General features: G+C 42.8%; 2 protein-coding genes across 3 annotated transcripts in view; both read right to left on the bottom strand.

Annotated features, from left to right (window-relative positions):
- Positions 1-14,624, bottom strand: part of LOC145428415 (stonustoxin subunit beta-like) — a 20,341-nt gene extending 5,717 nt beyond the window's left edge. Inside the window, exons 1-2 of one of the 2 annotated variants that reach the window (XM_080300582.1) lie at positions 14,491-14,624; positions 5,265-5,438 (exon numbers count right to left, since the gene is read on the bottom strand). In XM_080300582.1, the coding sequence (XP_080156708.1) occupies positions 5,265-5,320 (56 nt within the window). In that variant the 5' untranslated portion in view covers positions 5,321-5,438; positions 14,491-14,624. Of the gene's footprint in view, positions 1-5,264; positions 6,010-14,490 lie in introns of those variants that run through there. The other variant, XM_080300581.1, reaches the window with a different exon arrangement.
- Positions 10,902-22,995, bottom strand: LOC145428495 (protein NLRC3-like). The gene is made up of 3 exons (XM_080300707.1): positions 22,980-22,995; positions 19,947-21,744; positions 10,902-15,446 (listed from the first exon to the last, which is right to left on the bottom strand). The coding sequence occupies exons 1-3, from the start codon at positions 22,993-22,995 to the stop codon at positions 15,137-15,139; spliced, it is 2,124 nt and encodes a 707-aa protein (XP_080156833.1). The 3' UTR covers positions 10,902-15,136.
- Positions 22,996-23,911: the final 916 nt, after the last annotated feature.

Below are 23,911 nucleotides of genomic sequence, written 5' to 3'. Positions count from 1 at the left end.
TACACAACTAGACATGCTGAGCTGGATGCAGAATACCAGGGAGACGAGAGAGCGAACCGGGTTGCCAGTCTTAAAACAGATCTACTGAGGCAGCAAGATTTCTCCAAGAAAGCAACCAAAGAGAATAATGCAGCAGTCGGAGCCACGTGGTTAGTGAGATGATTGCTAAAGCAGGGAAGCCATTCACAGAAGGTGCATTTGTCTAAAAGTGCATATTGCAGGCTGCAAATATAGTCTGTCCGGGAAAGAAAGGTCAGTTTAGCAACATCAGCCTTTCTGCCAACACCGCAGCAGATCGCATTTCTGACCTGTCAAGTGACATTTATGACCAACTGTGTGAGAAAGCCAAATGTTTCAGTGTATACTCAGTCGCTCTTGATGAGACCACAGACATCACCGACACTGCCCAGCTCCCAATGTATGTCCGTGGTGTTGATGACAGTTTTGAAGTGATGGAGGAGCTGCTCACAGTAATTCCAATGCATGGCCAGACCACCGCTCAGCAGATATTTACAAGCTGTGTGATGCCATTGAGAATGTTGGTTTGCCATGGAAGAGGTTTGTTGGAATAACAACAGATGGAGCGCCATCAATGACAGGGAGGAAACATGGACTGGTGGCACAAAACAAACTGGAAGAGGAAGGTGTGGAGGAGGCCATTGCTCTGCACTGCATCATCCATCAGCAGGTCCTTTGCAGCAAATGCCTGAAGTTTGACAATGTGATGTCTATTGTTGTGAAATGCATCAACCAAATCAGATCCAGGGGCTTAAAGCACCGAAGGTTCTGTGCTTTTCTAGAGGAAATGGAGTCAGAATATGGGGATGTGCTCGACTTCACTGAGGTACGTTGGCTCAGCAGGGGAAATGTATTAAAGAGACTTTTTGAGTTGAGAGCAGAAGTGAAGCCTTCATGGAGAAGGATGGAGTTAGTGTTCCTGTGCTAACTGATCCCAAATGGCTCATGGACTCAGCTTTTCTTGTTGATATGACACATAAGCTTAATGTACTGAACAAGACGTTACAAGGCCAGGGGCAACTTGTCAGTGCTGCCTATGACAACGTGAGAGCATTCTCCACAAAACTGGCGCTCTGGAAAGCTCAGCTCTCTCAGACAAACCTTTGCCATTTCCCAGCATGCAAGGCACTCGTGGATGCAGGCACACCATTCAGTGCTGACGAGTATGTTGATGTCATTTTGAGGCTACAGGAGGAATTTGATCACAGATTTGCTGACTTCAAGACACACAGAGCCACCTTTCACATTTTTGCAGACCCCGTCTCCTTTGATGTGCAAGATGCCCCTTCTGTGCTTCAAATGGAGCTCATTGAGCTGCAGTGCAACTCTGAACTCAAAGCAAAGTTCAGGGAGGTGAGTGGAAAAGCAGACAAGCTTGGACAATTTTTGAGAGACTTGAGCCCTAGTTTCCCTCGGCTTTCCCGAATGTTCAAGCGGACCATGTGCCTTTTTGGTAGCACATACTTGTGCCAAAAGCTCTTCTCCACTTTGAACTTCAATAAGTCCAAGTACAGGTCCAGACTTACGGATGATCATCTTCAAGACATACTGAGGGTTGCAACTGCTTCCTCCCTCAGGCCAAATCTGGCTCGGCTATGCGAGAGGAAACGCTGCCAGGTCTCTAGCAGCAAGGAGTAGGCAAGAGAAGCCATGTTCAGAAGAACAGTTCATTTTCTACAGTGTTCCATTCATGTTCAGAAGAAGGTTATAGAACTGTTAATACAGACATTTCAATCTAAACACAGCAGATATAGAAGACTGAAAGATACACACAAGTTCACTGACTAAAAATATCTTATTGTTTTATTTATGTATTACAGATTGATTGATTTTCTTATTAATTCTTAATTTGTTTATTCATTTTTCATATTTTGTGTTAAAAAATAAAAATAAAGAGATTTGAGAAGATTGGAATTTTTTAACCATGCCTTTCTTGTGGAAAACCTAATGCGGCCCAGCCTCACCCAGACTCTGCCTGCAGCGGCCCCCAGCTAAATTGAGTTTGAGACCCCTGTCCTACACCATAAATCAGTAAGAGAGGGTACGACCTCTCTCATGGCCCCAAGTGGTGTGTGCATGCCAGAGCACTCTGGAAGGCACACAGAGTCTTTACAGACTACTCAGGATCAAACCTCTATCATTATGCAATCGATTATACAACTCTAAGCATATATGAGTAAATATTTCTAAGCATAAATGACAATCAACAATATAAACCTTACAGCTGGTTTTAATAACAGAATTCATTTGTTTCTCAAATGAGAAAGAGCTATCGAGAAACACTCCTAAATCTTTAGTTCTTAACTTTTCCAGTGGGCCAAGGTCAACATTATCTGCTAATGCTAAATAGGCTGCCGTTATTAACTAATGCTAATTTGACATGAATTAGCATTATGCACTAATGCTAACACTTACTTTTTTTAAAAATGTGAGTAGCTAATGCTAACACTATTTCCCTTAACTTTATAACAATGTGAACGGCTAATGCTAACACTCTTTTTCCTAGCATTATAACATCTGAGCTGCTAATGCTAAGTAGGCTGCCATTAGCACCTACGTCTAATTTAAGGCAAATACGCATTAGAACCTAATGCTCATATCGTTTTCCTTTGCTTTATAACAATGTGAGCAGCTACTGCTAAATAGCATTAGCTAATAACAGCAGTCTAATTTAATGCAAGTTAGCCTCATTTGCATTACAACGATGTGAGGAGTTAACGCTAAGTATGCTGCCATTAGTGGCTAATTCTAATTAGGGGTGAATAATTATTACAAGCTAATGCTAATATCGTTTTCTCTTCCCTTTTAACAATGTGAGCAGCTAGTGCTAGGTAGGCTGAAGCTAGCAGCTAATGCTAAAGCTAAAGATAATTTGATGTGGATTAGCATCACATTAGTGAGGAGTTAATGCTAAGTAGACTGCCATTAGCAGGTAATGCTAATTTTAGGTGAATAGGAATTGGCAGATAATGCTAATACCATATTTTCTTGCTTTATAACAATGTGACCAGCTAATGCTATGTAGGTTGCCGTTATTAGCTAATACTAATTTGAGGTGAATTAGCATTATCCCCTTATGCTAACAATGTTTTTTCTTACTTTTTAACAATACAAGTAGCTAATGTGAACACTTTTTTTTTTATTGAATTCTAATTTTTCCCTTGCGATGTGAAGAGTTAATGCTAAATAGGATGCCATTAGTGGCTAATTCTAATTTTAGATGAGAAAGCATTAGAAGCTAATGCTAATACCATATTTTCTTGCTTTATATCAATATTAGTAGGTAATGCTAAGTACGTAGCCATTATTAGCTAATGCTAATTTAGGTGAATTAGCATTATCCACTAATGCTAACACTGTTTTTGCCAACTCTTTTCCCTTGCATTATAACAATATGAGCAGCTAATGCTAAGAAGGCTGCCATTATTAGGTAATGCTAATTATTATGTGTGTTAGCATTATCCGCTGCTGCTAGCAATGTTTTATCTTACCTTTTAACAATATCAGCAGCTAATGCTAACACTACTTTAATTTCAGTTAAACCTACTTAGCATTAATTAACTTCATTTAGCATTAAGAAGTTTTTGCTATAGGCTACCATTAGTGGCTAATGCTAATTTTAGGTAAATAGAAATTGGCAGCTAATGCTAATACCATATTTTCTTGCCTTATAACAATGTGACCAGCTAATGCTAAGCAGGTGCCATTATTAGCTAATACTAATTTGAGATGAATTAGCATTATCCGCTTATGCTAACAATGTTTTTTCTTACTTTTTAACAATACGCCATTAGTGGCTAATTCTAATTTTAGATGAAAAAGGATTAACAGCTAATGCTCATACTGTTTGCTTTGTAAGAATGACAGCAGCTAATGATATGAAGTCTACCGTTATTAACTAATGCTAATTTGATGAGAATTAGCATTATCCGATAATGGTAACTCTTTTCCCCTGCATTATAACAATGTCAGGAGTTAATGCTAAGTAGACTGCCATTAGGGGCTAACTCTAATTAGGGGTGAATAATTATTAGCAGCTAATACTAATACCGTTTTCTCTTTTTCCTTATAACAACTTGAGCAGCTAATTCTAATTTGATGCGAATTAGCATTATATTAGTGAGCAGTTAATGCTAAGTAGGCTGCCATTATTAACTAATACTACGTTGACGTGAATTAGCATTATGCGCTACTGCTAATACTGTTTTCTCTTACTTATTAAAAATGATAGTAGCTAATACTAATACTCTTTTCCGTTGGGTAACAACAAAGTGAGGAATTAATGCTAAGTTGGCTGCTTTTAGCGGCTTATTCTAATTAGGGGTGAATAATTATTAGCAGCAAATGCTAATACCGTTTTCTCTTTCCTTATAACAATATGAGCAGTTAATGCTAATTTGATGTAAATTAGCATTATATTAGTGAGGAGTTAATGCTAAGTAGGCTGCCATTAGCAGCTAAAGGTAATTTGAGGTGAATAAGCACTAGTAGCTAATGCCAATACCCTTTTCTCTTGTGTTATAATGATGTGAAACGTTAATATTGTTCTCAAACAACAGAATGAGAATGAAATATTGATTCTAACAGGGCCCGTAAACAGCATTAGCTTAGCAGCATTAGCTTATCAGAGTCTCCATCATGGTCACACAAATCCTTAGCGGAGCAAAGTGGCCTACTTAGCAATAGCTGCTGTAGAAAGCAAAGGGAAAACAGTATTAGCATTAGCTGCTAAATGTGCACTTGAGAACAAATCTATTGTGAATTCAGCCGTGAATGTAGTGTTTCCAGTAAGCTTCCATTTCCAAATGTTAGCTGCTCCTGTCTGCCTCTTTGTCACACACACAGACTGAAATGATTCACAGCCTTGTTTCATCCTTCTGTCAGTGTCACTGACTGTCACTGTGACTGTGGACATACAGCATGGGAAACACACACATGGCTGATACTTGTATCTAAAGTTACAAAATGTTGTCTCTGTCCAAATATTACCTAACTGTAAGTCTACTTTTAATGAAACTCTCAACATGACTTATCAGTTATCATTAATGTTCCTGCAAACAGACTCCTTGAAGACCCCCTACATAAATATCCATGTACTATCCAGCTAGACTAGTGTGTCTGTCCCTGAAAATATTCCTGCATGTGTGATTGTTCATGTCTCATCTGCAGGAAACAAACAGGAAGTGAGTGAAAGACACAGGAAATGATTCCAGCTCTTCCTCCTATATCAGACATTCTCTCCATACCTGAGAGTGTCCAGTCTCCAGCCTGGATCCTTCAGTCCAGCCGACAGAAGCTTCATTCCTGAGTCACCTGGATGATTGTAGCTCAGGTCCAGCTCTCTCAGATAGGAGGGGTTGGAGCTCAGAGCTGAGGCCAGAGAAGTACAGCCTTCCTCTGTGATCAGACAGCCTGACAGACTGCAGACACACAAAACAACAATCCATCTGTTATCCATCTCTATAGCAGCATAACTAAGTGATGGTTCAGGGTCACCTGATCCAGCTCTAACTATAAGTTTTATCAAAAAGGAAAGTTTGAAGCTGATCGTCAAAGTAGAGAGGGTGTCTGTCTCCTGAACTCAAACTGGGAGCTGCTTCCACACCCAGTCCAACATAGCCAGGCTTTCTTTGCTGCTTTGACAAAACCTCAAATCCCAGTCAGAGATGGTGAGCATCATCACAGTGATGATCATTTCTCTGTTAACCCAGGCTTTCTGCTTCAGGATCTGTGCACGCTCACAGAACAAGGAGACCTTTAAACATCATTTCACTAAATGGATGGACTGAGCTCAGCCTACAGATGAACTGGATAAATAAAGATTTGACCTCAGTGTGCTCAGTGTTCCTGTCTATTCCTAACATATTCCTAACATGATAGCTGCACTTTAGAGCTCTAAAACTGGAACTGACACATATTTAAACTCCACATGTTACTCAGTACATTCAGTTCTGACACTCGCCCACAGTCCAACAAAGGAAACATGGAGATCACATCAGTTTGTCACCAAAGTCTAATTATTCCAGAGGGCAGTGTTGATACAACTAAAGTTATTTTTAAGCAAAGTTGAGTTTTTTATCGTCGGAGTACTTCAAGTCTGAAGTATCATTTAAATGCATTACACGCTGTTGATGGCAGCAAACAAACCACCCAAACAAACAGAGGTGGGAGGCTTGGGCAGACTACGTAGATTCAGCTAGTGGGAGGAGTCAAGATAAACCAAAGAAAGACAAGCTAACAGACGCCACAGTGAAGTGAGTAGCTACAAACTTCAGGCCAATTAGTGTTGTTGAAGAAGTCGGTCTGAGGAACGTTCTTAGGATCAACAAATGACCGCATGTATGAGCCTCCCTCAAGACGCACCATCACAAGAAGAACACATGAGCTGTAGAAAAAGGAGAGACTACGACAGCCACAGCGTTACAACGTGCACCAGCTGTTGGTCTCTCTGTAGACCTGGGAGTTACAGTACATGATATTAATGAAGACTGGGAGCTGCATTCTATAGCAAACAATTTGTTATGAGGTAATCAGCTGATCTTACTTTAACCGGAAGCCCTTCACAATAATTGCAAAGCCTTTATTTTGTCCAACTAGTTCGTCTGTACTGATGGTAACTTAAAGTCACACTAATGCAGTTTAGTTTGTATAGTGTAAGTAGTAGAAGTATACTACAGTACTCTGATCACTGATAGGATAGATTTATGTAGATATACACCTTTGTGTTTAACATTACTGCATTATAGTACTGTGATCTTTGACCTTATATATGGTTATGTTAGCTATACTGACGTATGCATATAACTGGATATGTATCTTATATATTCATCTTATTTGTCATGTATTTGTATTGTGTACTTCCTTTTTGTAAGAAACCACACACGTGATCACAGCCACAAGAATCAATCAGTGAAAGAATAAAGTGCCTCAAACCAAACCTTAAGCTCCTTATTCCACACGCTGGGCCTTCAGTGGTGCTCTGGCTGACACACCAGAGTGACTGGAGTGCTAAAGAGTGAATCGGACACACCAGTGTAATCCCTGATATCTCCACTACATTTAATCGTCCTTCAGCCTGTGGCTGCAGTTAGCTGGTCTGCTAGTTAGCTGGTGTGCTAGTTAGCCGGTGTGCTATTTAGCCGGTTCGCTAGTCAGCTGGTGTGCTAGTTAGCTGGTATGCTAGTTAGCCGGTTCGCTAGTCGGCTGGTGTACTAGTTAGCCAGTGTGCTAGTTAGCCGGTTCGCTAGTTAGCTGGTCTGCTACTTAACTGGTTTGCTAGATAGCCGGTGTGCTAGTTAGCTGGTGTGCTAATTAGCAGAAATGTGACTTTACAGCTCGGCCTCACTCACTGACATTAGTCAGATATGACTGAATCTATATCACACTTAAAGCTTTCTGTAAATGAAAGGCTCAGTGAAAACGAGGCACTTCAGTCAATTTTAAAACACACACTCTGAATATAACCTGATCCAGACCAGGTTATAGGTTCAGCATCAGTAACCACGGTGATGTAGCCAGGTAAACACTTATGCATTTATGCTCACAATCACTCCAGTTAACCCAGCATGCATGTTTTTGGACTGTGGGAGGAAGCAGAGAACCTGAAGACAACCTACACAGGCCACACTATCACCCTTATTTACAGAATTATAATTTAATTGGTTGATAAAGTAAAGAAAATAAATATTTTAATAAAAAAATATTCATAAATGAACTATTATTCAAGTAAGTAAGTAGAATATATTTATATAGCACATAATCTCGTTTGTATAGAAATGTCTTCATCTGCTTTTTCAAAGAGTCAGTGGAGTCTAGACAGCATAAAGATAACAGCAGGGAGTTCCACAGCCTCGGTGCCTGAAAAGCTCGATCCCCACGTGTGTTGAACCGAGTCTGTGGGACCAATAGTGACCTCTGACCTAAAGACCTAAGTGCTCGGTATGAAGCATGAGGTTTCAACAGGTCAGAGATGCACTGAGGAGCTTCACCATGTACAGCTCTAAAAGTTATGAGTATAATGTTAAAATGAACCCTAAAATTTAGTGGCAACCAATGAAGAGAAGCCAAAACTGGAGTAATGTGTGACCTCTTGTTTGTGCCAGTTAAAAGTCTCGCCGCAGCATTCTGTACAGTGTGAAGCTCCAGAGCTGATTTGTTGAGACAAGTAAAAAGACCATTACAATAATCCAAGTGAGTAGAGATAAAAGCATGAAGAATCATCTCAAGTTCTGCCTTTGACACCAGTCTGAGTTTAGAAATGTTTCTTGGATGATAAAAACAGTTTTGAAACAGTTGTTTAGAGAGTTTCTCAAGCAACATTGAACTGTCGAAAATAACACCTAAGTTTCTGAGACTCGATTTAATGGAAGGACCTAAAAACTGATCTGCTGCCTAATTTCTGAAGACATGTGATCAGGAGCAATGATCAAAGTTTCTGTTTTATCCGTATTAAACTGGAGAAAGTTGAAGTTTCACAATTATTTGATTCCTGAAAGACAATTATTTAAACAAGAAAATGTATCAAACTGAGAATCTTTGAAAGAACAGTATAACTTAATGTCTGAATGTCATCAGCGTAGAGATGATAAGAAATATTATTGTAATATCTGATAATTTGGCCTAGAGCAGGGGTGGGGAACTCCAGGCCTCGAGGGCCGGTGTCCTGCAGGTTTTAGGTCTAACCCTGGGTCAGCACACCTGAATCAAATTCATTACCAGGCCTCTGGAGAACCTCAGGACGTGTTGAGGAGGAATTTAACCATTTAAATCAGATGTGATGGATCAAGGAAACATCTAAAAACTGCAGGACACCAGCCCTCGAGGCCTGGCGTTTGTCACCTGTGGCCTAGAGGACGTATATAAACCAAAAAGAGAATCGGGCCTAAAACAGATCCTTGAGGTACCCCAGAAGGCAGAACGGATGTTTCAGACAACACATGATTCATACAGACAGTCAAAGATCTCTCAGATACAGTAGATACGACAAACCATTTTAAAGCAACACCAGTAATCCTGAACAAGTCCTTCAGCCTATTTATCATGATGCTGTGATCAACAGTATCAAAAGCAGAGGAGACATCCAACTCAGTGCACTCTCCAGAGTCTGCTGCCATCAGAATGTCACCACACACTTTAAGTTAAGCCATCTCAGTGGAGGACAGTTTACAGAAACCAGACTGGAAAATGTCCAGAACACTGTTTTTCTCCAGAAAGTCGTTAAGTTGTTCTGCAACTGTTTTTTCCACGTTCGTTCAATGATTCATTACAATCAGATTTAGTATAGACTGGTACACGAGGAATATCAGGAGAGACAATTTTCATAATTGTATCAAACAATACTTTGGTTCTTTTCTGAAGCCATTAGATTTGAAAACTATTCAGTTCCAGCTTTTTTATCATGTTGTTAAGTGAGGATATTGATTCCTTGAGATGTACTCGATGAACCTCAAGCTTGGAAGCCTTCCATAAACGTTCTAACTTGACAGAATATCTCTTGAAATTTTGAGTATTTTCATTTATCCAGGGATAGAAATTTGAAGAATGGACAACACTTTGCTTCAGAGGTGCCGCTGTGTCTAAATAAAATGGACAAAGTGTTGTCTCCAGGAGTTTAGCTGATTTAGAGTGGCCAGGTACGGTGGGTGTGCTCCGGTTAAAGAACACGGAGGCAGACTTCCAAATTCAGGTGATTTATTCGGTCTGTAGTGAGGATACAGTCACCTGACCTAAACCCAGTGGAGATGGTTTGGGATCAGTGTTGGGCAAGTGACTTTGAACAAGTAATTATAGTTAGTAGTTACCAAGAAGTAACTAGTAACTATTAGAGATGGACCGATCCGATATTACGTATCGGTATCGGTCCGATACTGACCTAAATTACTGGATCGGATATCGGAGAAAAATAAAAAATGTAATCCGATCCATTAAATATCACGAAAGCACCTCACAAAACTTGCAACACGCCGTAACTCACCTCAGAACGTTAGCACGTCGGAGCAGTATGCATCACGTGATAGAGCGGCTGTGGCATGCGGGACCTGTCGGTGGTCTGGATAGCATTTGGAGCTTCGCTAGCAACCCGGCATTTCATCTCTGACAAAGTTATCCCGAGAGAAGTAAAGCAAGTGTGTAAGTCCATCTCTGAATGTTTGTAAAGCATTCCTGCGTTAAGCTTAACAAACGACTGCCTCTTCTTGCTGCTACTTCAATCATGAAACTGCTTAATGATCAGCTGATCGGCTTTTCTGTCTCGAGTCCGTCTCTCTTGTTTGTTTTTGGCCCACTTTGCACCAGAAAGAGGAAACCAGCGGCTGAACAACAGCAGCACGTTTAAGCTTGATAAGCTGTTGTTACAATTTATTTAATATTACTTTCTACACCAGGATCTTTTTCTACGTAGCTGACGCTGGTAACTGTGCAGGGGCGGATCTAGCAAAGTTTAGCCAGGGGGGCCGATAGGGCATTAACAGGGAAAAGGGGGCACAAAGACATACTTTTCTTTCTTATTCTCATTTAAAATGTCTAGCTTTTAATAAATAATTATCTGACACACAAAGTTTTAATTTGATGTAAAAGGAATAGAAGTCAATTACTGTATATAGTAACTATTAAGTCTAATATATATACCCTAGTAAGCTATAGTACTTTTTCCTTTGGGAAGGTACCATCTGTGCAGTCTGCAATTTTGTTGAAGAAAGATGTTGAATCTATTTAATATTTCTTGAAAAATAATTGATTTCTGTGCATTTTTTTTCACACTGCATCAAATTAAGGTTGATTACGTCGATTAAGCATCATGAGGTGGAGTGTGAGGGGTGGTTCCCTATTTTTTATTTATTTATTTTTGTTGTTGCTGGGAGTTGGAACCCTATTAGTTAGGTTGCTTAATATTTACGCTAAGTACTCTTTAAAATACCAGAATAGGGAGGATGGTGTAGGTTTAAGTTTATTAGATTGATCAGTATTGCTGAACTATGAAATATTTTTTTTTGCATACAGGTATAACAGAATAGCTTTAGTGTAGTTGTTGTTTTAAACTTGAGTATGAACTTATACAAAATGCAGCAAGATATTTAAAAAAACAGTTTTGTTGATTAAAAAACACTATATCGGATTCATATCGGTATCGGCAGATATCCAAATTTATGATATCGGTATCGGACATAAAAAAGTGGTATCGTGCCATCTCTAGTAACTATACTACTAACTATAGTTAACTCTACGTAGTTACTTAGAGTTAAAATATTGTCAGTTACTAAAAGTAATTAATTACTTGAAAAGTAACTATTGCGTTACTTTAAAAAAAATGTTCAACCCTCTGGGGTCCAGGGTATAATTGGCCATTTTTAACTACTTTTGATTTGACCTCTATATTCCACCTTTAAAAACTATTTACTTTGCCTGTTTGGTATCATTCTTTTCAGCACAACCTCACGTGTCTGAATTTACAGTTATGTTTTCATTTTGACATACTGTATTAACACAATTGACCTAAAATCAGACAAAAAACAATATGAGTAGAAAAAGTTATATTTTTTACTGTTACAACCACAAACATGTTTAATAAATCATTAACTTGAAATCTAATAATTTTAATATTTTAATAATATTTTAATAATAATAATAATAATAATAATAATGGATTGCATTTATATAGCGCTTTTCGGGCCTTAAAGTGCTTTACAATGCCACTATTCATTCACTCTCACATTCACACACTGGTGGAGGCAACTACAGTTGTAGCCACAGCTGCCCTGGGGCAGACTGACAGAAGCGAGGCTGCCATATCGCACCATCGGCCCCTCTGGCCATCACCAGTAGGCGCTAGGTGAAGTGTCTTGCCCAAAGACACAATGACCGAGACTGTCCGAGCCGGGGCTCGAACCGGCAACCTTCCGGTTACAAGACGAACACCCTTAAAATCCTATACACAAGGTTTGCAAACAACCATTTTGTTATTTGTAACAATTTACCTTTTACCTTGATTTTTTAAAAATAACTATTTCAAACTATTTACAGAACAATCAGCTGTTCTGCATTAAATAAGATGCCACAAATTATTTGTGCCACTCCAAAAAAATAATTTCTGTCCACCATAAAGGAGAACATCACAGCCTGATACCTGCAGGTCTGACAGCAGCAGGTGTATCACTGCTGTTTCTACCTGGAGACACCGTTTACACTGTAATCTGCATTTGCTGGTTTTGTGGCAGCACCTGTAACAATTCCATTCAATTCAACTCTATTTATATAGTGCCAAATCACAACAGTCGCCTCAGGGCACTTAACATTCAGCAATTGCCTCATTGTTCTGACAGACAACATAAAACTATCCACTACACTACACACTAACTTTTTTTGTTCTTTTTTCCCCTACACACTAACTACACAACACAACATACTATGCACACACTCCAAATACGCTAAACGTCACAAATCTCTCACATCTCACACCGTCACTCCTAAAACTTCCCCCTCTTCCTAAACAACCAAATGTCATGTTGCTATATCATTTTTTTGATTGGTCGACATGGTTCATTTTTCCACCAACAGGAAAGGGATGATTTGGGGTTTTTTTGCTCATAAGCAGAGAGTGCTTGCTGTGCTGTCCTTAGACAGTAAAAGTGACGAAACTATTGAGGAAAAAAACGCTGCGTATATATTGTTTATCATGACTCTGGTTTTATGTGACCTATCAACACAATTTAAAAACTGGTATATGTCACCTTGTTGCTTTGTAATCTTGAAGTGGTCATGTGATTGGCTTACCATGAATACTTTATTCTTCCTCAGCCAAACAGCAGCACTCATGCGATTGTTTTGCCCCCTTAGCTCCAGGTGTTGTGCCAAAAAGTGATCGTCTGCCAGAAAGTGATCGCTGTCCGCGGGAGTGCATGCAGCTGCTTAACCCTTTAAAGCCGGTCAGAGTGGGCACACTCTGTTTTGCGTAACATAATATTCCAGAAACACGCTTTGCCGATCCGATCAGCTGTTTGTAACACTTCCTACTTTGGAATTGACATCAGCGTGAACTATCGCATATCCGCCATGACCTGCCCAAAACCGGAAGTGATGTCATTTTTGCAGAAATGTATTTTTTACCATCATGGCCTCATAACCCTATACTAGTGTTTTTTAAAGTTATGTTTGACTTTCTGACTTTCTGTGTTGTTTCTGGGATGCTTAGGACTCATATTGCACTGCTGGAAATAGTTTATTTTGATGCATATGCTGCTTTTTTGCAAATTTGCACTATAATATTTATTTTCGTTTTTCCTGCAGTGTATAGAAATTAGTGTATTTCAAAAATAAAACTATGAAGACACTCAAAATAAATTTCATGTGGTGGGAAACTATTTTGTGCAACTTTTTTGCATTTACAGTTTTGAGGGATAAGCCTCTTAAATTTCTCTAACTAGAAATATATGTTAAAAAACAAAAACGATTTTCAAATTTTTTTTAGTTTATTGCACTTTTTGCAATTTATGTAATTTCTATGCACTTAATGCATGCATATTATTAAAATTTAGGCTGTAATGGTTGTATTGATGTAGAGCAACTTGAAATGCTCCCAAAAATGGCTCCACAGCATGTAAAAATATAATATAAGCTGTGGCGGACTTGGTTCTATGGTAAGACTTAAAGGGTTAAAGCTGTAGCGCCCAGATTACTTATAGCTACTTCCATGCAGCTGATATAAGATTGGTTGTTGAAAAATAGTAACGCAACCGCACCGAATCCAATTCAGGATTTTGATTTCCATCACACTTCCACTGGATGCCCAGCTGCTCTCCTATTATGTGATTATCATCAACACAGAACTGGAGGATAAGACCGCGGTTCTGGGGGTTGGGAAGCTCATCTTGTAACCAGAAGGTTGCCAGTAGGATCTCTCTGTCTTGGTCGTTGTGTTCTTGGAACACAAGACACTTCAGTATGTAGTTAGTACCGGGCGACTCCCCTCCCCCACATCGGCACCAGAACCCTGTATTATCTACAGGGTAAGAATGCCTGTTTTATCAAACTATGGCCATTACTACTGTGATCATTTGCAGCCCAGTGTGCTGCTCTCTCTGCTGGGATGAACCACTGGAGCTCACCCAGTCATCCCTTTCTTTCTCTCAAGAAGAAGTGAAATAAATGTATTTATTATGTTACGAGTCTAATATTCTTTAAATCAAACTGTAATGAATAAATGAAGCAAGAAGATTTGGTGGCTCCAAGTGTTGTAGAAGAAAAGATAAACATCTCATTTTGAGAAATCAGCCTTTAAAATTAAGTAAGTACTGTGAATAAAAAACTAACAGCAAACCAATCGGTAGTCGCCAATTACTTTTGAAAGTAATTCGGAGTCCAATTATCCACTCAAATGTAAATAAAAGTTCACTTGACAGCTGTATAAAGGTTACCTGTTTATACAATAATATAAGTCACATTTCAAATGATCATCTGTGGAAAAGTTTGAATCCTGACCTGAGAGTTTCCACTGCACACTGTGAACTCTTTAGTCCAGCGGACAGAAGCTTCACTCCTGAATCCTGCAGGTCAGAGTTACTCAGGTCCAGCTCTCTCAGACTGGAGGACTGGGAGCTGAGGACTGAGGACAGAGCTTCACAGCTTCTCTCTGACAGGTTACAGCCACTCAGTCTGAAAAATAAAAGACAGTCATACAACAAATACTCATGTAGAGTTTGTTAATACATTTCACAACATTAAATCTTGACTTTCTATTTTTAGAGGAAACATAAACATACTAAGAAACAACATCATATGTATGAACTTAAATAATTGAATAATTCTAACAACAAACTGTTTTCTGATCTGACCTCAGAGTATTCAGTTTACAGTTTAAACGTTGTAGTCCAGCAGACAGAAGCTTCACTCCTGAATCCTGTAGCTTTCTGATACTCAGGTCCAGCTCTGTCAGACTAGAGGACTGCGAGCTGAGAACTGAGGACAGAGCTTCACAGTTTTCCTCTGAGAGTTCACAGATGTTAAGTCTGAAGATAAAAACATGAATAAAGATTGTTGTTAAAGTGTAATCAGGGTGCAATAGCTTATTGTCTTGTGCTGAGCAGGTTAGTATAAGTTCACTTTAACTTATAAATGAATAAAAATGCTATGGAACAAGGATAACTGGATAAAGTTTACCTTTACTGGTTAAATTATTGATTATTTTTGTTAGTTGATATAAACAAAACCAAACATCAAACATATAAACAAACAGAACTAAACAGAATACAAATTGATCTGACCTCAGAATATTCAGTTTGGCGTGTGGACTCTCCACTGCAGCAGACAGAAGCTTTACTGCTGAAGCCTTCAGGCTGTTGGTACTCAGGTCCAGCTCTCTCAGACTACAGGACTGGGAGCTGACCACTGACAACAAATTTTCACAGCCTTCCTCTGAGATGTTACAGCTGCTCAGTCTGGGAGAGAAAGGGAAAAAACAAAACAAAACAAAAAATATATGTGATCAAATGAAATTTGTTTATATGTTAAACCTTTTAAAAAAAACAAAAAAAACCAACCTATGACACTATGAGTGCTACCAGTCCAGTGCACACGATTGGTACCTTGATGGTACCTTGCTCAGGGGTACCATCAAGGTAGCTGTTCGGTGGATTCGACCCCTGACCTTATGATCATGGGGCGACCACTCTACCTACTGAGCTAATAATTCTGTGTACACTATCATACAATATTAACTAAAACAATTATTTTAGAAAATCTTACTAATTCAGTAATTGTTATGCTATTTAACTGTGAGTAACACTGGATTTTAAACACTAGCTGTATAAAACTCTTCCTGTTAAAGGTGTGTATAAAGGAGATGAGCTGAAATGCAGACTTCATGGAGAATGTTTGCTGTCAGGATATATCAAAGACAAAGCAGAGATCCATCCAGTCTCTTCCACTAAGCCCACAGAGGGAAAGACAACCATTCTCACACACACACCTGCATGAAGTTTAGATCACCAGGTAATCTAACTGCATGTCTGTGGACAGTGGGAAGAAACTGTAGAGGACCCAGAGAGAACCCACTGTAATTCTGTGGGAACACTGGTTATGGAAGCCTTACAGTTAGATATGAATACTGTCAAGAAACAGGACCTGAGTGGCAATTTCAATTATGAAGCCCAAGTTCTCCTCCTTGAATCGCTACCTTATCGTGGTGGAGGGGTTTGTGTGTCCCAGGGATCCCAGGGGCTATGTTGTCTGGGGGCTTTTGCCCCCTGGTAGGGTCTCCCATGGCAAATTGGTCCTGGGTGAGGGACCAGACAAAGAGCGATTCAGAAGACCCTTATGAAAAGGATATCGAGAGAACAGTTTACCCTCCCCGGGATAGGGTTACCAGGGCCCCCCCCCCTGGAGCCAGGCCCGGGGAGGGTGCCCGAGGGCGAGCGTCTGGTGGCCGGGCCTTAGTCCATGGGGCCCGGCCGGGCACAGCCCGAAGAGGAGACATGGGCCCATCCTCCTGCAGGCCCACCACCCGCAGGAGGCGCCATAGGGGTCGGGTGCATTGTGTGCCGGGTGGCGGCCAGGAGCGGAGGCCTTGGTGGACTGACCCCCAGCTGCCAAGACTGGCAATAGGGACATGGAATGTCACCTCTCTGGTGGGGAAGGAGCCTGAGTTAGTGCGTGAGGTTGAGAGGTACCGGCTAGATATAGTCGGGCTCACCTCTACGCATGGCTTGGGCTCTGGAACCAGTCTCCTGGAGAGGGGCTGGACTCTGTCTCAGTCTGGAGTTGCCCCTGGTGAGAGGCGGCGGGCTGGGTGGGTATTCTAATATCCCCTCGGCTTGCTGCCGGTACGTTGGGGATTTTCCCGGTGGACGAGAGGGTTTGTTCCCTGCGCCTTAGGGTCGGGGAACGGGTCCTGACTGTCATCTGCGCTTATGCGCCGAGTGGCAGTTCAGAGTTCCTAGAGTCCCTGGAGGGGGGGGGGGGGGGGGGTGCTGGAAGGTGCTCCACCTGGAGACTCTGTTGTCCTGCTGGGAGACTTCAATGCTCACGTGGGTAACGACAGCGAGACCTGGAGGGGCTTGATTGGGAGGAACGGCCTCCCTGATCTGAACCCGAGCGGTGCTTTGTTATTGGACTTCTGTGCTAATCACAGTTTGGCCATAATGAACACCCTGTTCGAACATAAGAGTGTCCATAAGTGCACGTGGCACCAGGACGCTCTAGGCCGTAGGTCGATGATCGATTTTGTAATCGTATCACCAGACCTGCGACCATATGTTCTGGACACTCGGGTAAAGAGAGGGGCTGAGCTGTCAACTGATCACCACCTGGTGGTGAGTTGGATCAGGTGGCGGGGGAGGACGCTGGACAGACCTGGTGCACCTAAACGCATAGTGAGGGTGTGCTGGGAACGTCTAGCAGAGGCCCCAGTCCGCGAGATCTTCAACGCACACCTCCGGCAGAGCTTCAACAGCATTCCGAGGGAGACTGGGGACATTGAGTCCGAATGGACCATGTTCAGCATCTCCATTGCCAAAGCTGCTGCATTGAGCTGCGGCCGCAAGGTGGTTGGTACCTGCCGTGGTGGTAATCCCCGAACCAAATGGTGGACACCAGAGGTGAAGGGAGCCACCAGGCTGAAGAAGGAGTCCTATCGGGCTTGGTTAGCCTGTGGGACTCCGGAGGCAGCCGACAGGTATCGACAGGCCAAGCGGAATGTGGCTCGGGCAGTGGCTGAAGCAAAAACTCGGGTGTGGGAGGAGTTCAGAGAGGCCGTGGAAAAAGACTTTCGGACTGCCTCGAAGAGATTCTGGCAAACCGTCAGGCGTCTCAGGAGGGGAAAGCGGTGCTCTACCTGCACTGTGTATAGTGCTGGCGGAGCGCTGCTGACGTCGACTGAGAAAATTGTTAGGCGGTGGAAGGAATACTTCGAGGACCTCCTTAATCCCACTGACACGTCTTCCGAGGAGGAAGCAGAGTCTGGGGATGAGGGGAATGACCCGCCAATTTCCGGGGGCGAGGTCACTGAAGCAGTTAAACAACTCCTTGGTGGCAGAGCCCCTTGTGTTGATGAGGTCCGCCCCGAGTTCCTGAAGGCTTTGGACGTTGTAGGGCTGTCCTGGTTGACACGCCTCTGCAATGTTGCATGGTGATCAGGGGCAGTACCTGTGGACTGGCAGACCGGGGTGGTGGTCCCCATCTTTAAGAAGGGGGACCGGAGGGTGTGTTCCAACTACAGGGGTATCACACTCCTCAGCCTCCCTGGGAAAGTCTATGCCAGGGTGCTGGAAAGGAGAGTTCGTCCGCTAGTCGAACCTCGGATACAGGAGGAACAATGCGGTTTTCGTCCTGGTCGCGGAACACTGGACCAGCTCTTTATCCTCTCAAGGATACTTGAGGGTGCATGGGAGTTTGCCCAACCAGTCTACATGTGTTTTGTGGACTTGGAGAAGGCATTCGACCATGTCCCTCGGGGTGTCCTGTGGGAGGTGTTGCGGGAGTATGGGGTGTCTGGCCCATTGCTACGGGCCATTCGATCCCGATACAACCGTTGCAAGAGCTTGGTTCGCATTGCCGGCAATAAGTCGGACTCGTTCCCGGTGGGTGATGGGCTCCGCCAGGGCTGCCCTTTGTCTCCGGTTCTGTTCATAATTTTTATGGGCAGGATTTCTAGGCGCAGCCAAGTGGCGGAGGGCTTTCGCTTTGGTGGCCTCAGAATCTCATCTCTGATTTTTGCGGATGATGTGGTTCTGTTGGCTTCATCGGGTGAGGGCCTCCAGCTCGCACTGGAACGGTTCGCAGCCGAGTGTGAAGCAGCGGGAATGAGGATCAGCACCTCCAAATCTGAGGCCATGGTTCTCAGCCGGAAAAGGGTGGAGTGCCCACTCTGGGTCGGAGATGAGTTCCTGCCCCAAGTGGAGGAGTTGAAGTATCTCGGGGTCTTGTTCGCGAGTGATGGGAGAAGGGAGCCGGAGATCGACAGACGGATTGGGGCTGCAGCTGCAGTAATGCGGACGCTGCACCGGTCCGTCGTGGTGAAGAGGGAGCTGAGTGTAAAAGCGAAGCTCTCAATTTACCGGTCGATCTACGTCCCTACCCTCACCTATGGCCACGAGCTGTGGGTAGTGACCGAAAGAACGAGATCGCGGATACAAGCGGCAGAAATGAGCTTCCTCCGAAGGGTGGCTGGCCTCTCCCTTAGAGATAGGGTGGGAAGTTCGGCCATCCGGGAGGGGCTCAGAGTAGAGCCGCTGCTGCTCCACATCGAAAGGAGCCAGCTGAGGTGGTTCGGGCATCTGACAAGGATACCCCCTGGGCGCCTCCTGGGTGAGGTGTTCCAGGCATGTCCCACCAGGAGGAGGCCCCGGGGCAGACCCAGGACACGCTGGAGAGATTATATCTCTCGGCTGGCCTGGGAACGCCTTGGTATTCCCCCGGATAAGCTGGAGGAGGTGGCTGGGGAGAGGGAGGTCTGGGCCTCTTTGCTTAGGCTGCTGCCCCCGCGACCCGGCCTCAGATAAAGCGGATGAAGATGGATGGATGGATGGAAGCCCAAGTTTTCCCTCCATCCTGGATGAAAACAGGACAGTCACAGCAGAGATTTATAATAAAAAAGGGAGAGTGTGCACTGAAAATGAGATAAAAAACAAACTGCTGGATTTGGAGACGTGAACAAGCTGACGATAATAAACCTGTCAGAGGGGCTGAAGGATCAGAGCTCATGTTCTTATTGGCTGGGCCTGGATTGTACTTTGATAAGAGATATAGACAAAAATGTGTCAGAAATACTGACACGGCCTGCTGGACTGAAAAAATATTTACTGAGTGAATGATAATCATTTAATTCACTATTTTTATGTTTTTTAACTGTTCTTTGAACTCAGCATTTCTGATTTATTTCCCATGGTTTTAAGATTTTTATCGATTATAAGATTTTAAGCAATGAGTTCATGTTTACTTACAGAGCTTTATTGGAGGCTTTGACCACTGGCAGCATTCTCAGAAGAGCCTCCTCTGAAGCAGAATATTTCTTAAAGTCAAACTCATCCAGATCTTCTTCTGATGACAGTAACATGAAGGTCAGAGCTGAGCACTGAGCAGGAGACAGTTTACCTGTGGAGAGACTTCCTGAAGTCCTGTATTGTTGGATCTCCTCCACTAGAGAACGATCATTCAGTTCATTCAGACAGTGGATCAGATTGATGCTTTTCTCTGCAGACAGATTCTCACTGAGCTTCTTCTTGATGTACTGGACTGTTTCCTGATTGGTCTGTGAGCTACTTCCTGTTTGTGTCATCAGACCTCGTAGGAGAGTCTGATTGGTCTGCAGTGAAAGACCCAGGAGGAAGCGGAGGAACAAGTCCAGGTGTCCATTTGGACTCTGTAAGGCCTTGTTCACAGCACTCTGGTAGAAGTGTTTCTTTGCAGAATCTCCTGTTTCAGACTTCTGGGAGGTTGTTTGTTGTTGTTCCAGCAGATTGAGTCCAGAGTTGATGAAGGTCAGATGGACATGAAGAGCAGCCAGAAACTCCTGAACACTCAGATGGATGAAGCAGAACACCTTGTTCTGGTACAGTCCGCTCTCCTCTTTAAAGATCTGTGTGAACAGTCCTGAGTACACTGAGGCTGCTCTGATATTGATGCCACACTCTGTCAGGTCTGGTTCATAGAAGATCAGGTTTCCTTTCTGCAGCTGATCAAAAGCCAGTTTTCCTAGATACTTAATCATCTTCCTGTTCTTGGGACTCCAGTGTGGATCTGTCTCAGCTCCTCCATCATACTTGACCTTCTTCACTTTGGCCTGAACCACCAGGAAGTGGATGTACATCTCAGTCAGGGTCTTGGGCAGCTGTCCTCCCTCTCTGGTTTCCAGCACATCCTCCAGAACTGTAGCAGTGATCCAGCAGAAGACTGGGATGTGACACATGATGTGGAGGCTTCGTGATGTCTTGATGTGGGAGATGATGCTGCTGGCCTGCTTCTTATCTCTGAATCTCTTCCTGAAGTACTCCTCCTTCTGTGGGTCAGTGAACCCTCTGACCTCTGTCACCATGCCAACACAGTCAGGAGGGATCTGATTGGCTGCTGCAGGTCGTGTGGTTATCCAGAGGCGAGCAGAGGGAAGCAGTTTCCCCCTGATGAGGTTTATCAGCAGCACATCCACTGAGGTGGACTTTCTAGGGTCAGTTAGGATTGTAGTTTTGTGGAAGTCCAGAGGAAGTCGACACTCATCCAGACCATCAAAGATGAACACAACCTGGAAGTCTTCAAAGCTGCAGATTCCTGCTTCTTTGGTTTCAGTAAAGAAGTGATGAACAAGTCCCACCAAGCTCAACTTTTCCTCTTTCAGCACATTCAGCTCTCTGAAAGTGAATGGAAATATGAACTGGATGTCCTGGTTGGCTTTGTCTTCAGCCCAGTCCAGGCTGTATTTCTGTGTTAAGACTGTTTTCCCAATGCCAGCCACTCCCTTTGTCAGCACTGTTCTGATTGGTTCGTCTCTTCCAGGTGAGGCTTTAAAGATGTCTTCTTGTCTGATGGTTGTTTCTGGTCTGTCTGGTTTCCTGGATGCTGTTTCAATCTGTCTGACCTCATGTTCATCATTGACCTCTGCAGTCCCTCCCTCTGTGATGTAGAGCTCTGTGTAGATCTGATTCAGGAGGGTTGGGTTTCCTGCTTTAGCGATGCCCTCAAACACACACTGGAACTTCTTCTTCAGCTTAGACTTAAGGTTACGATGACAAACAGCAGCTGGAAGTTCTGAATAATAATAATAAAAATACAACTTTAACAATCATATTTTACAAAATGCTGATGACAATTTCTGACCCACTGAGAAATGACTGAACACACTGGTGTCACAAGTGTCTCATTTATCCAGCAGCTTAAATCTTTAGATAAATCCTCTTACGTCTCTGCAGACGGTCAGCCAGCTCCTCCTGCTTCATTCTCCTCAGGAAGTCCACTGTGATCTTCACAAATGCCTCTCTGCTGTTTCTCCTCTGCTCATCATCCTCCCTCTGAAACTCCAAGCACTGGGGCTTATTTGGATTCAGAGCCTTCTGGATCTTCTTCAGCTCGCTCTTCACAAAAGTGATGATGTTGTCCTCCAGCAGCTGGAACAGAATACTTTATGAATGACCCACCACTCTGAACTTTAGTCCACACAACATCCACTTCTTTACGATCAAGGGGCATATCATCCACGAGCTCTTTACCAATTATAGGTTTGACTTTATCTGATTAACTGAGACTTTGTCCACAACTCCACGATCCCAAAACGTTGATTCTGTTCATATGAATGCAGCGATTTCAGTGGGAGAAACATTTCACTGGTGTTCAGAGCTGAACTACCAACAGGTTGATGATCAAAGCCAGAAACTTGGAGATGTTTCAGGTGACTGAGTTGATCGTACAGACAACTGGTCTTAAAGGTTCACTCTGTTTACACATACAGATCAGTATTTAAGGTTTGACTCTCATCATCCACTGGGGCACAAACTGGGCGTCATCAGGACGCTACAACACAGAACAAACACCATCCCCACAGACACAGCAGCCAGCGAAGCAGAAGAACTTCACATCAAGAAGGTCCTGAGTAAATGTGAACGCTGGTTTGAGGGCGGAGTCAAGGAGGCCATTTATGTGAAAAGGAAAGACCATCTCTGAATGGAGGAGGGGCCTAAGGGTACATTTGTCACCATCTTACATGCTGTGATTGCAGCCATTCCCCAGCTCTCTGTGAACTGGACTCATGACCATTGATCAACAACCATTGATCAATGGTCCTGACAATATGCGTACCAATGATCAATGAACTGACCTCCCAGCCCATTGTTCCTTCAGTGGGCTGGTTTCAGTCTTACAAATGTCCTGTTTATGAGATTGAAACCTGCAGTCAGCTGAGACTGAAGAAGTCACCTGATGATGATGAAACGTTTCTCCCACTGAAAACATCCAGATGAACAGAATCAAGCTTTTTGGGATTTACGTACCTGGATGATTGAGCATCAAGACACAACTCTGTGACTTTTCTCAGATGAATAAATCCTCTCCTCCAGCTTTGTTTACATCTACCAGCCCTGTGGCGCTGCCCAGGGACAATAATCTATGTGAGAGGTGGAAAGTCATACAGGTGTCTGCTCCTGCCTTCAGTTATTTTATCTACTGTGTGTCAACTGGCTGAACCTCCTCCAACTGTCTACTGTCTCCCTAAACTCAACAATGACTTAGTGATCTATCCATTCTCTGACCAAAGACATCCTGCTGCAGGAGGTTAACATAGCAGCCAATGATGATCCCACTCACTGTGAACAACACATTTGGACCTGATTTGCTGCTCTGGTTTACACGTGAACTTCCACTGCTGCTGTCACCAACTTGAGAGGCTCTACAGAAAAACTGGACTTGTCCATAAAAATCATAAACTACATTACAAGGACAGCATTGCTCAATCAACTCTAATTACTATGACCATGTTATCTCTTCTAACTAAGGTACAGACACTCAAACTTGCTGCTTTCAGTGAGAAGTCAAATGTCTGAATATGAGCTGGAAGCCGCTGAGAGTCCTCCTCCTTCCCGTGGGGTTTACTTTCTCTACTACTTTCAATATAAACACGCCCCTTTCATGCACCTGCAGAGGGCCACCAGCAGATGGAGCTGTCTTAAACAAATCCACTTGGATAGTTAGCTGTAGATGATTTTCTCAGTATGATTGTAGGACTTTGAGTTATTCTTCAGATTTATTTAAACTCCTATATTGTGCACAAGTGTTGAGCGACCCATAATTTCTCTGTACTTTTCATAAGAGCAGCCAGACTTTCAGCTAGTTTTTGTTTTTTAAGAGCTCAAAGTTATTGAAGAAACAGTTATTCAGCTTCATTCCCACTGATCTCGACTACAAACTGTTTCACTTTGGTTTCTGT

The sequence above is a fragment of the Astatotilapia calliptera genome, chromosome 4, assembly GCF_964374335.1.
Source record: "Astatotilapia calliptera chromosome 4, fAstCal68.1, whole genome shotgun sequence".
NCBI lineage: Eukaryota > Metazoa > Chordata > Actinopteri > Cichliformes > Cichlidae > Astatotilapia > Astatotilapia calliptera.
This window is presented reverse-complemented; position numbering and strand designations above follow the sequence as displayed.